Here is a 24,947-nt window from a genome sequence, read left to right as displayed (position 1 = left end):
AGAGGGAGGAAAGAAAGTAGAAGGAGACAAAGAAAACTTTAGAGATAGAGGGTGAGAGAGATGAGGGTAGAGACTAGAAGAGGAAGAAGAGAGAGGGAGCGAAAGGAAGGGTAGATGGGTTATGATAAAGTGGATCATTTCTGTTTTTACCAAACCGAAATGGAGAAAGCGAGTAATGTTGAAGGAGAATGGGAGAAGATGGAAAGAGGGGAGAAACTGAGGGACTATGATAGAGATACAGTAGAGAAGGGAATAATAAATGGAGAGAGCCGAAAGATGGAAGGAAGAAGAGCGCTATGGAGAGAGATGGAGGAAGAGTGAAACGGATAGAGAGAGAGTACATTGACAAGCTGGATAATGGAGAGGAAGAGAGGGAAGAGAATGAGAGGTGATTATGATATATCATGATTTATGTCATTGGTTCTCTGCAATGTCAGTCTCAAGCTCATATCTGCGCTGTTATGACATGATAGGCCACTGACTGCTTCATTATCTACTCGCCTGGCTCTGTGTGGCAGTGTACAATATTTGAAATGATGACACAATATTGATTTCCCCCCCTCTCTCTCTTTCTACAGAACAGCCCGTTCTTCGCAGAGCAGCTGACAGCGTTCCAGGTTTGGCTGACGATGGGAGTGGAGAACAGGAACCCTCCAGAACAACTGCCCATCGTACTACAGGTAAAACCACACATTATTTGTAAGTGGAGTGCTCTTTCTTTGCTCTCAAAAGTGAAATCACTGCAACATTTAACCACACATTTAGACAATAAACAAATTTTTAAAAAAAAGCAAAATTCAGCACCAGATTTTTTTTTATTTTATTTTTTAGATTTAGATATTTTGACCTTTCTGTATATGAGCACTATTCCAACTGCAAATGTCATGATAAATGACAATATTGATGAGCACTGGCACAATAACTCTAAAGCTGGAACCTTTTGTAAATGGACCATAATGTAAATAAGACACTGAAGCACTTAACGGTACCGACTAGAGTAAAGAAATTTCACACTGTAGACATTGAGCCCGAAAAAAAACCAAAATGAATAGTGACAGTGATTGATAGCCATACACAAACAGGGATATTCAGGATATTACGAGTCCCGCTCGCTTTTGGGTGAAAATATTCCGCTTCATTCAATAGCGGCAGATACAAATTGACAGCATCAGAACCTCACGGATGTATGAAAATACCACCAACAGATAATTTTAATAGGAAATAGCATTAGCAGCAGATTAGCGCTGGCTTTCCTCTGTTTCGAGTGAACAAACGACTCCACACATTCGTCCATTTAGTTGCTTCATGACATTAAATTATATAAATATTCAACCTGGCTCTATGTGTTTGATTAAGGGATCCAAAATGTTTTCTGTTATTCATGTATGTTACCAATAGCCAGCAGTTAGACTACTAACTGTAGCTTGTGATAAATGAGACATCCATGGACATTTTTGTCAATTTTGACAGTTTTTAAAACTTTGTCGGCCCACTACCGGTATTTTGTTTCAAGTTGTGATATTGATACCACATTGTGTCATAACAAAATATACTAAACTCAACCTTATAATATACTGTTTGTTTTTTTTATAGCTGTTGAATAGACATTTATGTCTTTTGGGTTCAGAGTGTGACTTTTTTAAAGGGAAGCCTGAGGTTGGTCATAAAGGTTGATTTACAAAGGCACTTCCAAATTAATTCAATTCTTTAATCTGTAATAAATTGTGTATAATGTAGAATACCATTTTTTAACAAAATTATTTTCAATTAATAATTTTCTTTACAGAAACACATTTGATGTTATCTTCATTGAAGCCTCATCATAAGTTGAACACAAACTCCCTCATCTTTCTCTGCATACATAGTTTTGATTTTGAAATGCTGACTGATCAGATTTTACATTAAGAAGAGAAAATATAGCCGTTTGAACAGTTACAGTTGAGTTTAGCTCTTGCTTGCTCCTTCACATCGTCTTCGTCCTTTGGGTCTGTCCAGTGCTGTTTTGTATCAGATCACACAGTGGTAGTGGTCCGTGTTGAATGGTAATTTCCTGCTGACTCAGCCTGCTCTGAACAGCAGCAGTGCTTCAGTCGGGCACCATTAAAAACCCTGGAAAAGGCAAAGTGATTGAAAATGTGTGTGAGAACCACATGTGCGCGTAGCGAGGTGGACACGAGGCACACTGCAAAAGCTAACGCTGAATATATAATTACACATCATTATACAACTTCAACTGTGTTTTTTTTCCCCTTTCATAGGTGGATTGAGTATTTAAAGTTAAAAAAAAAAACTAGTGAGCCAAGCAATTACTCAAGTAAAAGTTAAGCAGTTGATGAAGGGGAAAGCTTTTTCAAAACAAATTCAGATTTACATTTTAGACATTGATTTGCATCACAAAATACAAAATAATGCACATATTCTAGTAGCAAGACTATATCAGTTTTATACTAAAGCAGAGGTCCCTGACATTTTTCGTCGATGAGTAAGTTTGGCTTTTCCCCCCAAAGAATATTGTAAAACCAAACAAAACGGTTCCACTGCACACTATCTGCATCTAACGATAGTATTAGTATTTAGTATTTAGAATTAAGAACAGAAAGCAGCGCTCTGTTCTTAACTGCGTTTCGGTGGTTCAGCCCAGTTTCACTTCTCCATGAATAAAGCTTCTAAAGCCATACACGCACCCGAAAATGATTGCATGCAAATATTTAAGATTGTGAAAGCTAGGAACTCGTTTAGCAGAAAATCAGATACTTTTATATTTGAAGTCGACATATAACATTAACTTACTCAAAGTGGGTAAGAGGGACCAAGTTAAAAGTAATGCTTGCAAGAATTACAAATAAATAAAGGATATAATTTATTCAAAACGTCAAGCTGATGATTGGTGATTTGCCTAATTTTTAGCACTTGCTGCAACCAGCTTCATATGGAGTCACTGGATTGAGGAATATGAGAGAAAGGGCCAGCCCCCCTCTGGTCAAACACTCAATGCACTATGCCACCAAACGAAGGATGTACAGTATAAACAGGATTATATAAAACGGCAAGTCCATAGTTGCATAAAACCGACCTTCCGCGTTCTTAGAAACCGGATTTTAGGCCAATACATAATCCGTCTGTCTGCCAAGCAAGGTACAAGCGACGGGGTGTAATCTGTTTACAATACTCAGAAGATTGAAATGAGCACGCGACGTTAGACACGGGGGAGCTTTTGTAGTCTTGACAACAGCTATTTCACCCAAATGGGGATTTGCAGATTTTGCTCGGGGATTACGCCATCTCTAAATTGCGATGTTACGGTAAACCTGGAGGCACATGAGGCGAGGACGGTTTGTGGAGACTACGGTATCGCTGCGTATCTAAGGACATATGCTCCAGAGAGATGAGAGCTGCTTACTCATCCCGCTAAAGAAAGAAAGGAATGGAACTGTTATGCCAATATGCAGAAGATGCAAATATAGGCACTTCTCACAGCTCTCATTGCATTTATTTTTAACTAAACTCTCTATATAATTAGGATTCCCAGGAGGACTTGAAATCCTCAAATACTTATATTTAATGTGCTAATGAGGTTCAAAAGCAGCTTGAGATGAAGATGGCAATTTTGCACTTGTGTTGTTTTCAATGGAAAGTGTTCAGTTCAGTTCCTGTGGGCATAATCTACGCTCCATATTGGAATTGGAAACTTTAAAGAATATTATAGTGGTTCATTTTCCCTGCGTCAGCCTTCAATGCCACTGGGGAAACTGTCAGGAGTTGTATGACGACATGGCAGTTATGTTCAGGACCACGTAGCTGGAGAATTAGTCCATTATACGAACGCACCCAGACACAGGGAGACTACGCAAACTTCACATGTAACCCACGACAACGGATGCTAAAAGCCGTCCTGCAGTCTGACCTGTATGGTTTTTAGAGGAAGGAGAAACTGTACAAAGACTTAATTCATAGGCAATAAATACTAAAGAGTAATTCAGACTTATTTAATTAAGGTGATATGATTTAGAATTATTGTTCAATCTTTATTGAGGCTAATTAAGGTGTAAATATTGTAAAGCGTTACCACAAAAATGGCACTTGTGGTATCAATTTATAATAATTACACCTTAATTACGCTTAATAAAGCAAGTACTTATTTCAAAATGAAACGTTTATAGAATGATTCAGACTTAGTAACTACATAATTAAGGGGTTAGGGCGAGCAGGCAGGGTTAGCATATTAATTGAGTAGTTGCTAAGCCATAATCCTGTTTAGAAAACAAATTGTTTATTTTTAATGTGTTCATTTTGTTCATACTTTATTAAGGCTATTAAAAGTGTGGTTAGAAAGTGTTACACAGAATATACAAATGGAAGTAACAGTGAGAGGTCCAACCCTAATTAATAAACAACAACAGAATGAGAAAGAGCATCAGTACAACTCCTAATTCGACTCCTTATTCTTCCAAAACTCAAATTTAAAGGAAGAAACGACAGAGAAGAGTAGATGGGAAACAGGTGGCTGTCCCATCAGACCTGGCAACCCTTTGTATTTGCTGTGGGTGAAATGGGTGTGTCGATTTGGCTGATCTTTAACATTGGCTGTGCACCTCAAAACCGGTTCAGCACTACACCCAGCATGCATTGTGCGGCTCGTATCGCTGTCCTGCCAGCACTTATCTCTATCACAGAAGCCTATTCCCAGTACGTGCTAAGTTCTATAAATGTATATGTGTGGTTAACGCTACAATGAACAGACTGTAGGACAAAGCCAATGCGACGTGACTATGGCTCTGTGCGTGTGGCGTGTGGGGGCACGAGCATATGGGAAAGCCCGGGTCTATCTCAACACGTCATGCAGTAATAGCGTGACTTGGCCCCTGTGAGCATGACATTTAGAGTGGGCAGCCAAAGGGAGGACCCGCTCAGGGTTACCTCCGACTCGGATACGAAGCGTGGGAGCTGAAACGATAAGAGCAAGTGATGTCAGACTGTAGGAATATGGAATAAGGCACGCTCCAGATCATCACTACAGCCTAAAGCGCATATATAATGATGACTATACTTTACACATCGAGCCACTGGAGGTCAGTGCGTGGTGATGCAGGCAAACTCATCAACCAGCTTGAAGCAAAGGGTCAAACTGTAGTGGCTTCAGTGCGTTTTATACAAATGGATGAGTCACTATGCTAATGTAAATGTTGTAAATGCTGTAAAGTTATTTAAATTGGCTCAAAGCTCATCCACAATCCAGTCAGTTTGTTTTAAAAATTGTTACTGAAGTGTTAATGACTTGTAGTTTATGATATTATGATCAAATGACAGTCCCAGTTACAATTCAAAATACATGTTGTCTAAAAATATTTCTCTTTTAATAGATTCACAACCATTGTTAAAAAATGTTATGATTCTCTAAAAGGTTTAGGTACCAAAAAAGTATTTTGTCATAAACCAGGTATTCAACTTCACCGGGGAAAATAATAAAATGTTTACCCAATTACTTTCATGCCATTACACATTCTGAATAAATTAAAACAATGTATCCTGACAATATGAGGGAGAGAGGAAAAAATCATAAAACGACAATAATGACAAAGAAAATATAAGACAAATATCGTGCAGTTAAGTGAAATTATGCTTTCTCTCTTTGTATACCCAAAAGGGGAATGTGAGGAAGAAATACAATCATTTAACCCCACCCCTTTTATATAATACATTTTAAATATATATGATAATTCATGCTGTTTCTTCAGCTTGATATTATATGAAAACATCCTTTAAAATATATATATGAACTGATTTATATTTTTAGTAACACTGGAGGCAAAGCAGCACTAGCTTAGATCCTAAAAAACAAACAGCAGAATATGTCTGTATTGTGTTATTTCTGTGCTTGTCTGACCTTGACGTGTGTGTTTTTTGTCCTTTGCTGCCGAACAAGAACCTGCTGTTTTTAACTGTGACAGGCCTTATAATACATTTTCATATTTTTCCAGTACGAACAATTGTATGAAGGAATATAAAAAAGAAAGTTGCTTTTGATGTTTGTCTTTCGATTGTGTTTGACTCGAACCCTCCTGCACTCCGGCACATCCCTCACGTCTCACTTTCTCCGTAGGTGCTGTTGAGCCAGGTGCACAGACTCCGAGCTCTGGATCTTCTCGGGAAGTTCCTGGACTTGGGACCGTGGGCTGTCAGTCTGGTGAGATGAGCTCCACATCTGCTCCGTCTCTGGTCTCTCCCTCCAGATGGTTTATTTAACACCTGCTTAGTCACAGTCGGCCCGATTTCACTACATTCTGATCACATACGCCGACGAGGGAGATTGGCTCTGGAAAATACTCTGTGAAACGCCTGGAGATATGTCTGCAATTAAAGATTCATTTCATTCAAGTCTTTCCGAAATAACCGTTGCATTTGGAAAGTCATAGCACACGTATTTCAATTACTCGCTTGTATGTGTAGTTTTTATTCAGCCAGCGGAATCGAGCAGGTGTTGAACACAGGTGTCTGCGTTATGGTTATACACAGCACAATCCTTTAAATTTGGAGCTGGCTTTTCAAAGTAAGTGGCCAAATTGTTAAGTTCTGGTAGCTTTGCCAAACATAGTTCCTCCAAACTCTGGCTCAAAAATAAATTAATCTGTGAGAACATTTCATTCCAACTTCTGAAATAATATCCTTTGAATGGGTATTAAAGGCGGTATGGACAATTTTTCGGCGATTTGAGAACGCAGGCGGAAGTGCGCATGCGCACTCCCCCGTGTGGACTGATACAACACACACGTGTGTTTGTTTACTAACGCAACGGAGCGCATCGCATCTTTCGTCTCCCATAGATTTCTGTCCACTTCTGCGTCAGCTCGAACTGTCTTTCTCCGTCTTCATTTTGCCCCGTACACTGAGGGAACTATATTATGATAGATCCATGAGCTTAGGCACGCGGAAACGTGGGGACGAACCGCACGCGGCTGCAGGTGAGCGATAGGTGCGTTTTATGATTGATACGTGGCAGGACTAATGATTTATCCACGCCACGAGGAAATATGATTTAAAAAAATTGCTGAAAAAAATCATCCATTCCACCTTTAAGAAGCAGAATATGCCATACAGTCAGTACAGTTGTATCTTTTTTGAGTTTGTGAAAGTTTTTGGCAAAAATAAAAAATAAACTTTGTCTTTGAAGTCGTATCTTCCAAATGAATGAATGATTACATAAACAGATTGTATTCTAATTGGCAAACTATTTTAATCGTCTGTTATGTCTTCTCATTTTAACTATAGGTTTTTCTTAATGCAGTATTCATGACTTGTTCAGTGCAGCTTTACCCTGGTGACGTGGTGCTCTTTAACCCGCTCTGATGTGTGCGTTGCAGGCTTTGTCTGTGGGGATTTTCCCTTACGTGCTCAAACTGCTCCAGAGCTCAGCGCGGGAGCTCCGGCCGCTGCTCGTTTTCATCTGGGCTAAAATCCTGGCGGTGGATAGTGTAAGTTACGTAAAACACTCATGTAGGCTTCCTCATTTGACGTCACTCTTTTAGCTTTTTCAATCAGAGCCTTTTGGCATTAGCAACAACACATACATACGTGCATACCTGTTCTACTAATGTTGCCTCATGTTTACTGCTCTAAAAGTGTGATGAAATGGGAACCCAATATTCAGTGTTTGTTGAAGATTTTGCTTGGATTAATCTTCAGCATCAATCACATGTTCTGGGATTTATTTTGTTTTACATTGATGCCATTCTTTTGAATCTGTTTTCGGGCATTGAACACTGAATTAATCTGGTTAAGCATTCACACATATTAGCTCACATGATTCAATTCAACTTAATTTATTTTTGTAGCATCCAAAATCACAGCAGCAGTGGCCTCGGTGGGTGTTCCAGAGTTGTTAATTTCTCCAACAGAAGGATAGAGAATCAAACAATGAAACAATCAAAAGCCGACTAAACAGTGTTCACAGGGATTTAGCAAATGGATTAGCGTCCAAGAATCCCCTGTCCTAAGATCCTTCTTCTCAGCAAGAAAAACATGAAAAAAACTCCTCCTGCAGATGGTCCAGAACTGTTAGAGACTGTGGAGCCAGAACCACTCAGGAGGAGAGAGGGTGGTTCATCTAGTGCAGGGAGAGTTCATCCAGGCAGATGAGGAGCATCCGGGTCGACAGGTCAGGGTCGTGTGAACAGCAATGAACAGGCAACAGGTGAACTCAAATATTTAATTGTTGATATGGAAACATTAGCACACACTCTGGTTGATTTTATACACTGACGTCACCCTCGTGGATTTAGTTTTCTTTTGCGGGTTTGATTCATTCAGGTTTCCCAAATATAAATTGTTCAGATTTTGTGATTTGTTTTTGTTAAAATGACAAATTAAATGGGTGGAAAGGTTGCTTTAATTAAGAAACTCTTTTCAGCATTTTCCTAAAACTAAAATTATAAATGTAATGAAACTGAAGCACATCAGAATAATTTAAGTAATTTAAGAGTTTTGTAATTTGTTTTTTTTTAGCCTACAAAAAAAAACATGTAAAATTTTGAAATCATAATTTAAATGAAAGAAAAAGGCAATCTTTCAGCAAAATCTCCACAAGAAATCCCTCCCCAATATTCTGCATGCTCCATTTAATTAGCCACATTTGGTTTTCCTTTCCCCGGTTTTCATTGTGCTCTCGGCTTCATTCACAGCTTGAAGAAACTGCCTTTGAAGAAAGTGCAGCTGTCAGAGCAGCTCGAGCTGTAAAAAACATTTACCCACAAACTGAACCCTCTCCCTCCCTCACTCTTCTTCTCTTCTCTTTTACAGTCGTGTCAAGCTGATCTGGTCAAAGACAATGGCCACAAGTACTTCCTGTCTGTTCTGGCAGATAATTACATGCCGGTGAGCCACCACTTTACATTTTTACTACTTATAATAAAGGAAATTATATGACTAACAATATTCAACAATATTTTTTCTATAGCCAAAGTTATTCTGGCTGATGTGGAGTTAATTTAATAGTTTTGAAAAGTATGTAGCAGTTGGGACCCAAGTTTTAGTTGTATAATATCTGCTAATATGCCAAGGAATACACTTTTGTTGTACCTTTAGCCTTGGCACTTTTTTTCTATTTCTGCAGGAATAACGCTGAAAAGTTTAAAGATTTAGATAAACAACCGGCTAATAAATTTATGCTACTCAAGCCAATAGCACTTAATGTTGTTGTATTTTTGGCGTATTGTCAAAAACGGAACTCAAGTCAAACAGTTTTACGGTCTCCCCAAAGACATTTGAAGGAGCTGGAACAGCTTTACTGACTGTTAATGTCGAAAGCGGGATTCGAAACGCGGATATCAGGACGTGCGCTCAACCAACCAAGCTTCAGTCGCACCAGGAGCTTCTGATATATTTGAATCTCTTTTGTTTTCCAGGCAGAACACCGAACCATGGCCGTCTTCATCCTCGCTGTAATCGTCAATAGCTACACCACAGGCCAGGTGAGACTTGTGGAAAGACATGTGCTGTTATTAAAGACACCAAGGAGCCAAACTTGTACCAAATTATGAATTCAGTTTCCTCTCGTACTGCGTCGGGGGCTTCTGGGGCGCTTTGATGTCACTTTGAGAGATGACTGTGTCGCCTTGTTTGTATTTGTGGCAGATATTGGTTATGTCACCAACACTCACCTTTATAATCGCTGTTCCGACCGGCGGCACCATGACACTTTATCACAAATAGTGTCACCAAGCCATTGTCCCCAGTCGATGCTTTTCAATCCCACAAGCTCTTTGATCAAATGTGCAGAGGTGTGCGGCGTGTTAGTGATGTAACCTGTCATTTCTTATAGTACTCTTACACCAGACACAAACGCTAGACATGTGGTGTATATTATGTTGGTTATTTTACTGAAATATAACATGAAATAGGTCAATTGAATATGTGCAAATGATGTGTCGCTCTCATCTCTGTTTATAACAAATAAAACACCCTGACGATGTGCTCTGTGCTTCCATATTCTAGATAATGTATGAAATGTATTTCTGAAACGTGTTGTAGGCTTATAGATTCATTATAAAACCGCAGTAAAAGTTCACTCTGCAAGGCATCATTACATGCGCCGCATGAAGAGGGCGTTCCTGAGCCCGGCCGTGTGTGTCTCTATCTTCTTCCTTATTATTGTGTATGTAGAATCTGGACAATATGGACGATTACATTTCCAAGTTAAAACGTTTCGCAAATCTGGATTTTCAATCAAAGCAAGTAAAGAAAGACCTACACATGAGTGATATGTCTAAAAACGCTGCTTGCATTTACACCTCACCTAACCTAGTGGTTAGCGACGCAGCCTGGAGTTCATTAAATCGTGGGAATCGACTCCCGCTTGCCCCTAAAAAAATTGTTTTGGGATGAGTTATGTCAGTCAGAGATGAACGGAGGCAATGGTTCTTTAACATTTTTGATAACATCAGTGATCAGATTAAAGTCAGGTTTGATCATTTTGATGAGCTAGCTTTCCTTGGTTTGAACTTTAGTGGATTGCACAAAATGTTGTGAAATGTCCCAATATTTTGATGACACAAAACTGCAGAGCCTTTCAAAATATGCAAGTTTTTTTACTTTGTGAGACTAAGGGCGGATCTAGTGGGACTGTATAGCACACAAACGGTAAGGAATGAATGCAAGTCTCCTGCACAGCTTCTCCTCTTTTTGGTCCAGAACGACCGGTTTAAGGAGCTCTTTTGGGTTCATTCACGTTTGTAAATCTGACTCTGAAAGAGTTGTGCCTCACTAGCCCTGAACCTCACCGCACGTCACTGACGATTACATCATACCTCATATTATGAGGGGGAAAAAGACAAGAAGTAAATGAAATGGCATCATTTTTGAGAGTGCTTAGTATCAGTATCAAGTATTTTCACTGTAGCAAAATGGGAATTGGTAAATAGTTCTGTGTGAGTGTTTAACTTCATCCCTTCTACCACTCTTCTCTCGTTTGCTCTTTCTCACTCCCTTCTACCTCTCTTCTCTCTCGTTTGCATTCTCACTCCCTTCTACCTCTTTCCTCTCTCTCGTTTGCTCTTTTTCACTCCTTTCTACCTCTTCTCTCTCGTTTGCTCTTTCTCACTCCCTCCTTCCACTATTCTCTCCTGTTTCCTCTCGCTTGCTCTCTTCTACCACTCCTGCTGCTTTTCTCTTGCCTAACCCCTCTAGCTGTCTCTCTCTCCATTCCTCTTTTTCTCAGGTTGCTAAATAATAAATGCTTTCCCAACATTGCAGGTGGAGCCTCTCACATTTCTATTATTTATCGCTCTTACGTTTGAAAACAGCGCTCATTACTGCGTGATCACCCCCTCAAACATGTCACTGAGCACTGCGGTCTTAATATTTCTCTCTCTCTCTCTCTCTCTCTCTCTCTCTCTCGCTCTCTCTCTCTCTCTCTCTCTCTCTCTCTCGCTCTCGCTCTCGCTCTCGCTCTCGCTCTCGCTCTCGCTCTCGCTCTCGCTCTCGCTCTCGCTCTCGCTCTCGCTCTCTCTCTCTCTCTCTCTCTCTCTCTCTCTCTCTCTCTCTCTCTCGCTCTCGCTCTCGCTCTCGCTCTCGCTCTCGCTCTCGCTCTCGCTCTCGCTCTCGCTCTCGCTCTCGCTCTCGCGCTCTCGCTCTCTCTCTCACACACAGGTGCTTGCGATGCATAAGTGTTGTTTCAAGGTATTCTCCGTGATCTGACTGATCTGAAATCTTTCCCTGTTCACTGAACCAAATCATCTTTCTCTTTGGGTGCAGTGATTTGCATATTCTGTAAATTATTTTGTTATATTTGATCAAAGCTTTGTAAATGCTATTCAGAAAAATCTATATTTGAATGTCCTCCAGGGACATAAAGATGGCATTTTGATTATGAAAAGTCAGAAAGAAGAAATGTGCATAAAGGTATGGTTGATTAGTTGATTAGTTAGTTGGTTAGGTTAGTTAGTTAGTTTGTTTGTTTGTTTGTTTTTCTATTCCACAAGTTTTTGCTTTTATTACATCTTTTATAAAAGTATTTTTTGTTTTATTAAGTGTTTATTGAACATATTGCTTTGATGTTTGATGCTTCACTTTCTTCCAATTTATTTTCTATTTTTAATATTCCCCCTTTGAAACCAATATGTAGCAGCTCAAAGTTGAACTTTTGATTCATCGGTGTATTTCATAATTTTTTGTTGCTCATTCCTTCCCTTCTCATCAAATTCCTTTTGTTGGTTGTAAAATTGGAAAGTGCTTCTGAGGATTGAAAATGAGAGTCTGGCAGTTGCCAAGCTCCTAATCTCTGCGTCTGCCTGTGAGTAAGGTTTTCGGGTTAGCGTTGATTAACCAGCTAATGAGTCTAGGTCTTATCTGAAGCTTTAGTGTTGCTCTGAAGGTCTGAGAAATGATGGACATATTACCGTGTTATTAAGGTCAAGCACTGAGCTGCACCGTCGTTATTAACAAAAGTGGGACAGAATCGTCAGGGCACAAGGCTGTAGCTTTTGCAAATCATTATTGCTGCTCTCTTTGTAACCTTGGGAACTCTGACAAACAATGCCAACATTTCAAATTAACCAAACTTTCATTGTTTGGTTGCAGTGTTGGAAACACAACAAATTATATTTACATGTTCACAATATTGGTTTGGCTTGGTCTTTGAACTTTATATTTGATAACATAGTGCTTGCAAGTGGTGTAGTGGTTTAAGGTGTTCACGTGTGCGGTTGCCCCCTCAGCGTCGTGCGTTCGATCCCTGGCCTTCACCACCCTCAAGCAGCATCCACATGGCTCAGACTTTTCACATCGGCGTCAGGGAAAAAATTGTGACAACGCAGCTAGCTCAGATTTCTACTGTCTGCAGCGGCACGAAGCGCACACTATAAATACTGCCAACGACGTCGCTGAACTCTGTTTTATTTCTGTTTTTAAACGCAGGAAGTATAATCTAGGCTTATAAAGCTAGACAATGCTTTTTTTTCTTTTTTTAAATCATAACCTTAATAATTAAAAAAATGATGTACAGTGATCCCTCGTTTATCGCAATAGGCGTCTCCCGCAGCTCACACGCGCGCTCTCAAACTTCAATTTGGCAAGCGGTTTTACGTACGTGTACATATTAATCCATAACTTTATTGACGCACAGGTAGCGAAGACGCGGAGAGACTGTTTAGCCAATCAGAATGCAGAACACAATGCATGATGCAAATCCGTGAAGCAGCGAGACCGCGAAAAGTGAACCGCGTTATAGCGAGGGATCACTGTATTGTTTGCTGAACCTAAGCAAACTTCTGATTGGGCCAAAGAACCTTCAGTCTGGGTGTAATCATGCTCTGAAGTCCCGCCCACATCTCATATTCCAGAAGTAGGATTACCAATCCCGTCGAGTTTTTGAGAAAAAATAAATAATCTATCTATCAAAGACTTGATGGAGGCAAAACATCTATGTAATAGCTCATGACCATAAGAGACATGATTTATAATATATTTCATAAACAAAGTATTTAGCAAAATAATAATTTTACAGTATATCATAGTTTTAGAATTTACATCTGCTTGTTGTTTTGTCATTTTAAAACATCCATTACTTTTCATATGTTTGTCATTGATTTGCTATCTCTTAATTCTTTTTTCAGCTAATGAGCATAAATACAAAAATGTATCACTCAAATTAAGTTTTTGTTTTTTTGCAGGACTATTTATCAGACGAGGGAAAGGCTGATTTAAGAATAAACGGCTGGAGTTTCACTTTTCCTTTCATTTCCAGCTCTATAAAGTTTTCCTCCTAACTTGCCTGTGTTTTGTTCTTCTGTTCAGGAGGCCTGTCTACAGGGTAATCTCATCGCCAACTGCCTGGAGCAGCTGTCTGACCCGCACCCCCTGCTGCGCCAGTGGGTGGCCATTTGTCTGGGGCGGATTTGGCAGAACTTTGACCCGGCGCGATGGTGCGGGGTCCGGGACAGTGCCCACGAGAAGCTGTATACGCTGCTGTCAGACCCAATCCCAGAGGTAAAGACACAGGCCAGCACCGTGTTAAACTAAAAGGTCTGGTTGCCCTGTACACATTTAAAGTTCACATACTATACTTAATAAACCGTGGTGGAATTCACTCAAAATACCCTAATATGCACTGAGGCTTATTGTATGCTGAAAATAAGGTGGAGGCAAATCAATTTATTTTCACAACCTAGCCATGGCAAAGAAAATACTTTTTTTTCTAATCCAAATCTAATCAAAACATTTTTCTTTTTTTCTTATCATTAACAATTAAACAAGAAACAAATCCTTATTTCATCAACATGATCATGACAAACGTATCAGTGCAATCACTGTTCATTGATTCTATTGGATCTTGATTGGATTTAAATGCTTTATAGCACCGCCCTTAAGAAAGAAACCGCCCTTCCATAGATTACTATTATTTGTATACCACTTTTTATTTTACTACCAGCCGTGTAATAGTGTTTTAATTGTCTTCAAACGTATGCCCACATATATTACGTTTATAGGTTTGTGTGAATGAAAAGAAGAAATACAAATGTTAACATGAGCTTAACGTTAAACTTTAGGCAACACTTTGTTCAGATTTAGTTCCCAGAAACACTGGGTTATCTTTAGTACCATTAAGCCAGCAAAGGTCTGAAAGAGTGGTTTGTGAGGAGCAGAGGGACGGCCCTGTAGAGTTCACCCTGAGTTTCAGCTCGACTCTTGTGTCCTGCTTTGACACTTCACCCCAGGAACATGAACAAACACACGAGCCACATCTGTGCACAGCCTGGGCCTCCTTTTGCCTCTCCTTCAACCTGCCGCTCCACACACACATTTCAAACCCAGGTCTTCCTCAAACCAGCACTGAATGTACTTTTGTGCTGGTAGCAGTGTCGGCTGAGACTCAAAATGGCCTTAAAGCTCAGGGGAACTGGAATGGAAAGTGTTATCCTGGAAACATAAATAGCTTCTTCTCACTCGTGCTGCGAAATAAGAGATGCTACAATGTCAAAATTTGTGTCATGATTAGTGTGAGAATGCGTTTTCACAACAATGACAAAATAGAAAATCAGCCCTTGCATCCTTAATTGAAATCTACATATCTTTCAAAATTATAGGATGATACATTTATTCAGTCTGATAGATCAAGGATTTGATTTTGTTAAAAAAAAGTAAAAAAAAATAAAAAATAAATAAAAATCTAAAAACACATTCAGTAACTAAAGCTGATTGCTGTCATAACGTTTAAGAAACCTTAAAGTTGGAATTTAGACTATTGTTAAATTAATATAATATGACTATATTATATATAGACAAATGTAGACTTTCTTTCGATTTTTGGTAATTGGCTGATTATCTATGACATCATCTAATCCTCTCATGTGTGCGCAGACATTTTTTTCTAAAATTACTTATGTACTGTATATTCAAAGATTGCATATGTTAGAAGTTCTTGATAGATAACAGCTACTAATGAATATCATAGGCACTTGAGTTTCATTATTTTCAGTCTAATAGAACAGCACAGTTAAGAAGATCCCTCTGCCCATCAATGCTGTGTATTTGTTTCTGCCATATCCCCAAGTCATTAAAAATATCCAATAGTGATGAGTTGTTGAGCAGAGACACAATCAACGACTAAGCAAAATGTTTAATTCAATTTAAACAGTCTTCAGGGATGTAGCTCTGATGATGACGCTGTTACTTTAGCTAAAGTCTGTACAACCCACACACTCGAACTCAACGCACAGAAGATTTTGTATTTCGAATAACAGGTCCATTGAAACGATAAAGAACTAATATTACACACTAGCATACTGTATTCAATTTTTTCCTTATTAAACAAAATGTCTGTCAATATTCATTTCCTGAACATATCCGATATTGTATTTTAATCATTGCCTTTTTAACAGAATAAATGGTCAAATCGTAGGTTGACTGACAAAAACATGGCTGCCATCAAATTACACGCACATAATGACACATAATAATAATAATAATAACACATCGTGAGTAAAGTGTCTCGCCCAATGACACAATAACGGTACATTCAGGCTCTAAACTGCAATATTTGACTTATTGATAGAGATGTGCTTTGTCCATATTGAGCTTATTCCTTATTAAATGCCACAAGTCTGCACTGAGGAGGTGCGTAGCAATTTGGGAAGGGGCAGAGGCTGCAAAGGGTTGTGGGACTTTTAGTTCTGGTGATAAAAATGCTATATTTTTATCAGAAATGTTGTGCGTTTTGGGGGGCTAGACGTTTGGCGTTTGACACCCAGTTCGCCAGTAGATGCAGCCAAAGCTCAGTTACTCTTGCACTTCCCAGTGATGATCTAATATGGTTTTATCTAAACACTTTTTTGTGGTTCGAGAACCTGAAATGCCACAAGAGATACACCAGAGCATGTTTAAAAGCGAATAATAAATACAAATAATGCATAATATTTGTCCTACTAATTTCTCATGAATCTACTGCCGAACAAAAACAGGAAAATCAAATCTAAAATGTTTTATTCAAGGTTCATAATTTACTCACTGTATTCATGTTGCTCCTTGCATTCCTGATAAAGTAAACCATCATTGATTTACAGGTAAATATCATGTCTCAGAGAAAAGCAATTACAAGCTGTAAATTGAGTTAGCTTTTGACTCACAATAGGGTTTTTCTCATATTTATCGCCAATGTTTGTGCTGAATGCGTTCATCAAAATGAATCGAACTATATCAAAGCAACATCTGTGTACCGCGGCATCGCTAGAGCTGCGAGGCAGGATTAAAAAGTGGTTATGCATTCCGCTCTATCCCACTGGCGACGCTACACCACAAATAATCATTTTTGCACAGTAATTTGTTCATTTTGCGCTTCCAATTCCCCCCCGAAAACACCGCCAGAGACGCAGCAAGTTTTGGATTAGACATTCAGCACAGCGCTCCAAAAAGTAATAAATTAGGCTGGCAAATACCAACTCACCGGTGCGCACTGCTGTGATAATCTCCAGCGCAATAAGATACATGGGTGGGAACTGATTGGCTCTACTAATTCATAAATCCTGGATACGCTCTGCAAGAACATATTTGAGTTTCCCAAGAACAGCAGTTTTAAATTTGTCCAGGTCTAGACTTACACCTTATAATGTAACAAAAAAAATATTTTGTCTTTTGTCTTGACTTGAATTATCTTGTAATTGTAAATAAAGGGTGCCCAAAACTAAACTGTTCTATTTTAGGGTTAAACCACAAAACAACTTTTTATAAAATTGTTTAGAAAAAAAAAAAATGTATACACTTTAATGACTTTGTAATACTTAAAGTGTATATGACAGGTTAGATTACACATTCACTAATACATACTCAACATTGTGGGAAATGCATCATTGTAATTCCTGGTTGGACGTGAGGAGCAGATGTCACATAGGTAGAGATAATTACACACCTGTTACCTAGCAACCATAACATAAACAAGGGGCCAAAATCCATATCAATTACACAATAGTTATGATTTGACAATAATGATACCTGATATAAATTTACCTGATAAATTGTCTTTGCATTTTCAGTGGCATTTCACGTAGTTGACAGACAGAGGGATTCGGTTTTTAGATCTTAGCTCTGCTTAATGTAATGTTCAGCCACATAAAGCACATAAAACATGTTTTTCATTCAAAACAATAATTATTAAGTCTAGTAGACTAATTATTAAGTCTACTAGGTTCTTGTTCTTAATATTTACAAAATCCAACCACCATCATGAGTTGAGGTCTAAATTTATGTCAAGTACTTTGGTCTGTCTTGTTATAAGTGCTATTTACTTAAACTGACTGACAGATTGAGCCTGTCTCTCTTTGTAACCTCAGGTGAGGTGTGCCGCCGTCTTTGCCTTGGGGACGTTTGTGGGAAACTCGGCCGAGAGGACGGACCACTCCACCACCATAGACCATAACGTGGCCATGATGTTGGCCCAGCTCATCAATGACGGCAGCCCTGTGGTCCGCAAGGTCAGTGCCCACCTACTCACGTGATCGGAAAATCAAAAGTTGCTTGTATCTTGTAAGAAACAAGTGCTTATGTTCTCGAAAGCTATGCTGACACAATCTCAGACAGAGGGATGGTTCCTGTTTTTGCTCGTAATGATGAACTCCTCTTAACTTCACTTTAAATCTTTATTAAATTATCTTTCTAGTTATTACTATGATACCTTTGGGATCTAATAATATACTCACTTTTTATTTGATACTGTAGTGAAAAATATATATAAAGTTACTGTGTTTGTGTCAGTCTAGTCCACAAGGGCAATACTCACCCACTCTACAACCACAGTCAATTATTTGTTGTAGAAACATGTTTCTCAGAATCTCAGATGGAGGGCAAAGGACTTGGAGATGATTTTAACAAAAACTTTTCAGCTAGTGTTGGTCTGCTTTTCCTAATTGACTCCACAAACGGATAAATGCTAATGTTGTGGCTTTATTAAGTCTTATAACACATGCTTAATTGTATTAATCTATCACTTTTGGATCTACAATCTTCTCTAAATCTCTGCCATTTTTGTTTCGTAAACGTAATCTCTCCAGTGATAAAGGTCAAAGGTTGCTACTATAATGTCACTCAGTTTATTCTGCTGTTAAATAGCATAGAATTAAAACAGAATGTAATGGTTTGCAAATCTCAAGACAACAAACAGTTTTTAGTCCACATCTGGTAAGCGCATCAAAGAGAAGAGATTGGAGATTGCATGGGTCAGAACTCTTGATGGAAAATAACAATGCATATGCGTTTATAAGCACATATTTACTCTGATATGTCACAGGAGCAAAGGTGTCACTTTGGTTGCTATATAATCTGTTATCTGTCTTTTTCCTCTGTATCTACCTGCGTTGTATCAATGAAATTTCCCCATGTGTGGACTTTAAAGGAATATCTTATCTTATCTTATAGACTGTTCATCATGATTTTAAAGTGCATAACAAAGGCAAAGCATGACATGGATTAATACAAAATAAAAGACACAAAATTACCATATTCCAGCTGGATTAAGATGCCTCGATATATTTAAGAAGATAAAACTCAGAAGCACGAAATACTCAAGACATTAATTTGGTATAAATTAATCCTAGTGGTTCGACTTTTCCACTGTCCTTGAAGTATCAGCATTGGAAAAACATTAACCAATAATTTGTAGTTTAAAATTACATCATAAATGGGACTAAACTGTGCTGAAGGTGATGCTGTACTAAAAATCCATCTCCACTTTTTTTTTAATATTGAGACATTAATAATATAGGAAAGGATTAATCGCACTTTAGTCGCATGATGTGAGGTGATTCCTGCACATTTTCTATAACATCAGACGATGGACCTATAGAATAATGATCGTTTTGGTAAATGATGTGTTTTCTGTTCATGATTAACAGGAGCTGGTGGTAGCGCTGAGTCATCTGGTCGTCCAGTATGAAAGTAACTTCTGCACAGTGGCTCTGCAGTTCATAGAAGAGGAGAAGAACTACACTGTGCCGTCACCAGCCAACACTGCAGGTAAATTACACTGTGCATTGCACCTCTACGATGTTTGTAAGGGAACTGGAATTTGGAATAGTCTGTAGTAGAGTGTATTAGGTTGTTCTTAGTGCGACACAGAAAAATATCAAGATAAATTATAATATTGAAACAACTTGCCACTGGCCCAATAATCATAAAGCCTGATAATGCTTTACAATTAAAGCCAAATACAACACAGAATAAATCACTTAAATACGTAAATAGTATCATAATTTGTCATACTTATTCAACCCTCGACAGCTCAAATATTCTATGATAAAAATCCTACTACAATAAAATGCTGCGTGTGAGAAGATGTTGCAGTTGAAAAGTTTTTATGCAGTTATATGCATCCATAAGGGTTTGAATGTTTTATGTGTATTTCTATGTCACCTTTGTACCTCTGTTTTTGTTTTGTTCTATTTTTGTTAAAGTAAAAACAACTCTGAAAAACAGAGTGCCTTTGTGTTATTGTACTTGACACGTGTCCTTTTTGTTTCCTGTTTGCCGCACACAAATTGTATACAGAAATGTATCATGTCTTTTTCTTCCAGTCAGATGTATTCATTTCATTTTTGCAGAACCTGGAAACCTTACTCCAGTGAGGGACAGCCCGGCGATCCCACGGCTGCGATCGGTCAACTCCTACACCAACATACGAGCAGCTACAACGGCACGCAACCTGAACAAGAGTCTGCAGAACCTCAACCTGAACGAAGACGGTGAGAGGAGAAATACTGAGGGAGGCAACGGGGTCGACAGGGGCGTGAATAAACACGGACAGAGATGGAGACGAACAACTGAGTCAAGACTAAAAAGATTTAACTGGTTCAATAAAAGGAATGAATTCTACAAAAGCCTCCAGCACATTTAGCTGTGCTCTTTCTCTGTGCTAGTTGTAAATGTAACAGTCCTCTGGCAAAATGTTTCAATTTATTACTGTTAATTCTACGAGCGGCTCAGTAAATATTCATAAAATCGGTGTGAGATTGTGGACAGGATTTGTTGTAATAAGCGGGCCATTTTCCAGTTTTTCAAGTTTTGCATGACCAGCTTGCCAATTGAGTGGAATAATAAATATCATCTGCAGCTTGAATTTGTATAATATATTAGATGAACACACAGATCACATGTTTTTGAACAGCCAAAATAAAAGGTTAGAACAGCTTCATGCAGTTTATTGAGCAGAAAGCAAAATCAGCACCAGGCGCTGTCCATGGTACTGAAGTGCACTGGCCTTTTTACAAGCACCCATTTAAGATAAGATATTCCTTTATTGTCCCACATGGGGAAATTTCATTGGTGCAACGCAGGTAGATACAGAGGTAGATACAGAAGAACAGGTCACTTATAGGAAGTCTGAAAAACACTTTCAGTAGAAGATCTCCTATAAATAAATAAAAACTCCCATAGACAAATAAATAAATACCATTGCACGTGATCCCGACAGTAATTGCACATGAATATGTGTCACGACAGCACATAGATTGCACATGAATTTCACAGCAATTGCACATTTAAAAGCACTCTTTAATAAAAAATGTTTAATTCAAATACTTTAGAACTGATGACTGGTGATTATTAAAAAAAAAATTATGTATGTATATATATATATATATATATATATGTATAAATAAAAGTTATTCAGAGCTGGACTTCATCTTTTTTACAGCAGTGGTTTTATTAGATTTTTGTTTGGCCCTTTATGATCATATTTGTAAAACGACAATATGATGATAATCTAACCGTATTTGCATGGCACTCCAGCTGCAGCCTGAGTGCCTCCTTAATCCAATAAGCTCTACTGCTTTTCCTCCTGAACGCTTCCGACTCTTCCAACACTCAGGATAGTCTTAGTCTTAGTCTTAGGATAGATACATTTACATTGTTTTCTTTTGGTCTAGGTGGACAAGGAGCCTTTTCACCCGGAAACATCAGCACGAGCAGCAGCGCCAGCAGCACCCTCGGGAGCCCTGACAACGACGAGTACATACTGTCATTCGAGACCATTGACAAGATGAGACGAGTGTCATCCTATTCATCACTCAACTCCCTCATAGGTAAGAGGAAATATAGGTAATCCGATTGGATAAATGTATAAACATGTTCACAAATAACAATGCTACAATCTGCTTATTATAGGTATAAACTGACTATTGTTACTACTGTTACTACTTTATTTTTTACTCCTGGTTCTATATTCATTTCTCTTTTTACTGAAAATTAGCATTCTAAGAATTTGATTATTCAGGTATACAGTATAATATGCAAAACAAATTAAATTGTTTCAACAGTGATTCCTCGAACAAATAAAAAGTGACTTTCTAAAATCATATATCATAATAATAATAATAATAAGTTAAATCCTCAAATTTCAATGAAGACTATAATTTTCTTAGATTTGCTTTGCCTTTGCTTGCATTTTGACAATAACATTAAATTACTCATTGGATGAGTTAGTGCTATATTTAAAACAAAGTTATCAGATTTATTTTGTTCTTATCACTCACTGCTTTAAATATTTAATCAAATAGTTACTCAGTTTAATAGTTATGTGATTTTGTTATGAGTGTAATTATACAATTAAAATTACCGTATGTTTTGATCATTTGAAATAATATAATGCATCTGGATTTTATATTCACAATATTCTTCTTTCAGTGCAGAAGATTCAGCCTTTATGCAGTATTCAGCAGGTTGATAAGTGTGTAAAATTAGTTTATTTCTAAAACTATCTAAGACAGTCTTGTCGATATTTTGAGTGCAACCCATGGTCGTTTTTTAAAAAGATCATCAGTATAATTTTTAACTGAAACCATTTTTTTCGGAGTGAAAATGACTGTCAGTTGGAAGTCAAAACGTTCTTTCTAAAACCAGATGACTACCTTCAAAACCTTTTCTACCACTAACAAATGTCCCGAGTGTCCATTAATAAGTTCTTCCAATCTGCAGTCTGAATGGGCTCTTTGGAGTGCTTACACAACTCTACCAGCAGACACACTCCCACGAGCCTCGGGAGAAGACAGAGGACATTAAATTAACTGTAAAATGTCACTGCACCAGAGCTGAGTCCATCGGCCTGACTCTGGAGAGACCCCATCAGAACAGGACAAGGACAAAAAGGAGTCCAGGAATAGATCAGGTTCTGTTTTGTAGTTTTTGCTGACATGTATGGGACAGCAGAGCCAGATGGGACGCACAACTAGAGTCAATTTAGACCGTTAAAGTTGGACTTCCTGGTTGACTTTGTTAGTCTCACTTGATTCGTGCCGCCCCAAAAAACATTACAGCCCCGTCCTCCCTGACACAATGACAAATGGCCAATTGAGAATTCCCTTATTATTCGGTACTTATTTTATTGTTGTAGTTTGACTTATAAATGTCTTCCCGCAAACCCGTCACGTCCCGTTGTGTGCCGTTTCAACGTCAGGCTAGAAAATGAGTTGGAATGGAAAATCGAGCGGAAAGGCAAATTGAGCTCTTGAGAACAGTAAATTTAACTTGGCGTCAGAGCTAGTTCTGATGTAATGAAATTTTCTTTTCAATGTGTTTTTCTTTGATTTGTTCCCTATTTCATTTCAATGGAAGGTCTGTGAAGAGTGAGTGGTTTCTGCTCTGCTTCAGTTTGTAACACTTACAGCAAAAGAATAATTTAGATACATATTTCCTGTCAGCAAAGGGGTGAAATTTAATCTGGTAATCAAGGTCCAGTCTATTCAGATTTGTTTATATATATATTTTACATTTGGGTGAGCTGTCAACAACTTCTTATGATCCTACCCAGACCCTTTCTTTCTCAATCGTTTTCAATATTTTGCCACAAGGGGTCATTAAAGGTCCATTCAAGCAGTTCTACTGGATTGTTTAAATTGTATTATTACTTTGATTTTTTTTAATATATATTGTAGAAAAGGTTTTATCCGTACACAGAAATCCAGATGTTTCTAAATCCATCCAAAAGTCAATCTGTTGGAGAGGGTTTGAGCAGCTAGAATGTATTAGTTATTTACAGGTAGTTATATTTGAAACTTCCTCTGCCCTTGCTTATAACTGACAATTTTACTCTTGCAACCTTTTCTTCCATGAACCACTCCTGGACAAATGAGGGATTACGTCGACTAATGTATTACTAGTATTCATCCCAACGCTAGATTTCCCTTTTCAGTCATTCAGTGATCTAGCTTAGTTTGTCATATTTGCCCGAATTGCTGCTTAAAGCAAACCACTAAACATTTCAAAGGTAGTCACATCTGGACAAATCAATTTACTTCAGATTGATTATGGCTTCCAGATGGCAGTCAATTTCAAAGGCATCAACAGCCTAAAGCAGGCTATAGAATGATTTCCAAATAATATACTTTATTAGGTATATTTAAAGGGTTTTAAACGTTTTTCAAAGATTTTGCTCACTTGCAATCTTCAGATTGTAATGTGATGTTGTTGTGACCAATTGTGGTTTGAAAAAAGAATATCTTTAATTATCAGAAGACCAAATGAACACTCATTGGTTTATAAATTATATTATACCTTTAAAAACAAAATGTATCCTCTCATTCGATCCATCCTTCAGTGCCACTGGGGCCACTTACCTAGAGCAGTTTACCTATAGTGTTTTGGGTTGATGGGAGAGGGAACCGGAACAGATAAAAAAGAAAAGCACCAGTGTAAATGAAGAACAGTTGTATAAACCTGAGGTTTTCCTGTTGAATTTATGTCGGTACTTAACTAACCCTGTTGGGGTTTTGCCGCATTTGTGACTCTTTTGTTGTCTCCAATTTTTTTTGGTTTGAAGTCAACTCCTGGGACTGGTGTTTCATCTTGACTGAATTATGTATCAACTTGTCTTTTTGCTGTACAACAGAGCAGCTTCTTTTTTAATGCATCGGCGTTCAAAACAAAAGGTTAAAAATGCATATAAATAAATGCCACTCTTGTTGTATAAGTAGTGAATTAAAATACTACTGTGGTCTCCGCTGGACGCTGGTCTGGAAGAGCATTAGTTGACGTGTGGGCGTCGGAGCAAAGATCTGCCAACCACTTATTTATTCATATATAACTATACACATAACTGTGTCTTTCCTCATTTACTATTTACAAATCCTACTACGTTGGAGTGATAGAGTGTAAGAGTGTAGTAAGATGAGGGGTTGTCCAAAAAGTTACTCTCCAGATACTAATCGATAATACAATATCCAAACTAGATACAAAAAAGCTAGAAAACTAGTATCAATCAAAGCTATTAGACTTGAAATAAATAAACGTAAAACAAGTTGTCTAAACAAAATGTGTTCAGAACCATCTTGTGTTTTTTGGTTATTAGATATTTATTTAAAAAAAAATATTCTCTGCTCCTTTTTGATTGTGATGGTAATTTATGTTAACATGAATAACACTCAATTGAAATAAGTAGTCATTTTAGTAAAGTATTTTCTTGCACATAATAATTTCAAAGA

The 24,947-nt window shown here is 38.1% G+C and overlaps 1 protein-coding gene across 5 annotated transcripts in view; it reads left to right on the top strand.

Annotated features, from left to right (window-relative positions):
- rptor (regulatory associated protein of MTOR, complex 1) overlaps positions 1 to 24,947 on the top strand; it is a 219,273-nt gene that overhangs the window by 123,767 nt on the left and 70,559 nt on the right. For all 5 annotated transcript variants that reach the window (XM_072462410.1, XM_072462409.1, XM_072462407.1 and 2 more), the window contains exons 12-21: positions 579 to 680; positions 6,101 to 6,184; positions 7,359 to 7,469; positions 8,794 to 8,868; positions 9,399 to 9,464; positions 13,786 to 13,977; positions 17,814 to 17,954; positions 19,371 to 19,491; positions 20,076 to 20,216; positions 21,399 to 21,554. In XM_072462410.1, coding sequence (XP_072318511.1) covers positions 579 to 680; positions 6,101 to 6,184; positions 7,359 to 7,469; positions 8,794 to 8,868; positions 9,399 to 9,464; positions 13,786 to 13,977; positions 17,814 to 17,954; positions 19,371 to 19,491; positions 20,076 to 20,216; positions 21,399 to 21,554 — 1,189 coding nt within the window. The remainder of the gene's footprint in view (positions 1 to 578; positions 681 to 6,100; positions 6,185 to 7,358; positions 7,470 to 8,793; positions 8,869 to 9,398; positions 9,465 to 13,785; positions 13,978 to 17,813; positions 17,955 to 19,370; positions 19,492 to 20,075; positions 20,217 to 21,398; positions 21,555 to 24,947) is intronic.

Source organism: Eucyclogobius newberryi, unplaced genomic scaffold (assembly GCF_026437365.1).
Source record: "Eucyclogobius newberryi isolate DKJ021-1_F unplaced genomic scaffold, fEucNew1.0.hap1 SCAF_4, whole genome shotgun sequence".
Taxonomy (NCBI): domain Eukaryota; kingdom Metazoa; phylum Chordata; class Actinopteri; order Gobiiformes; family Gobiidae; genus Eucyclogobius; species Eucyclogobius newberryi.
The sequence above is the reverse complement of the archived record's forward strand: the minus strand, read 5'-3'. Positions and strand labels throughout refer to the sequence as shown.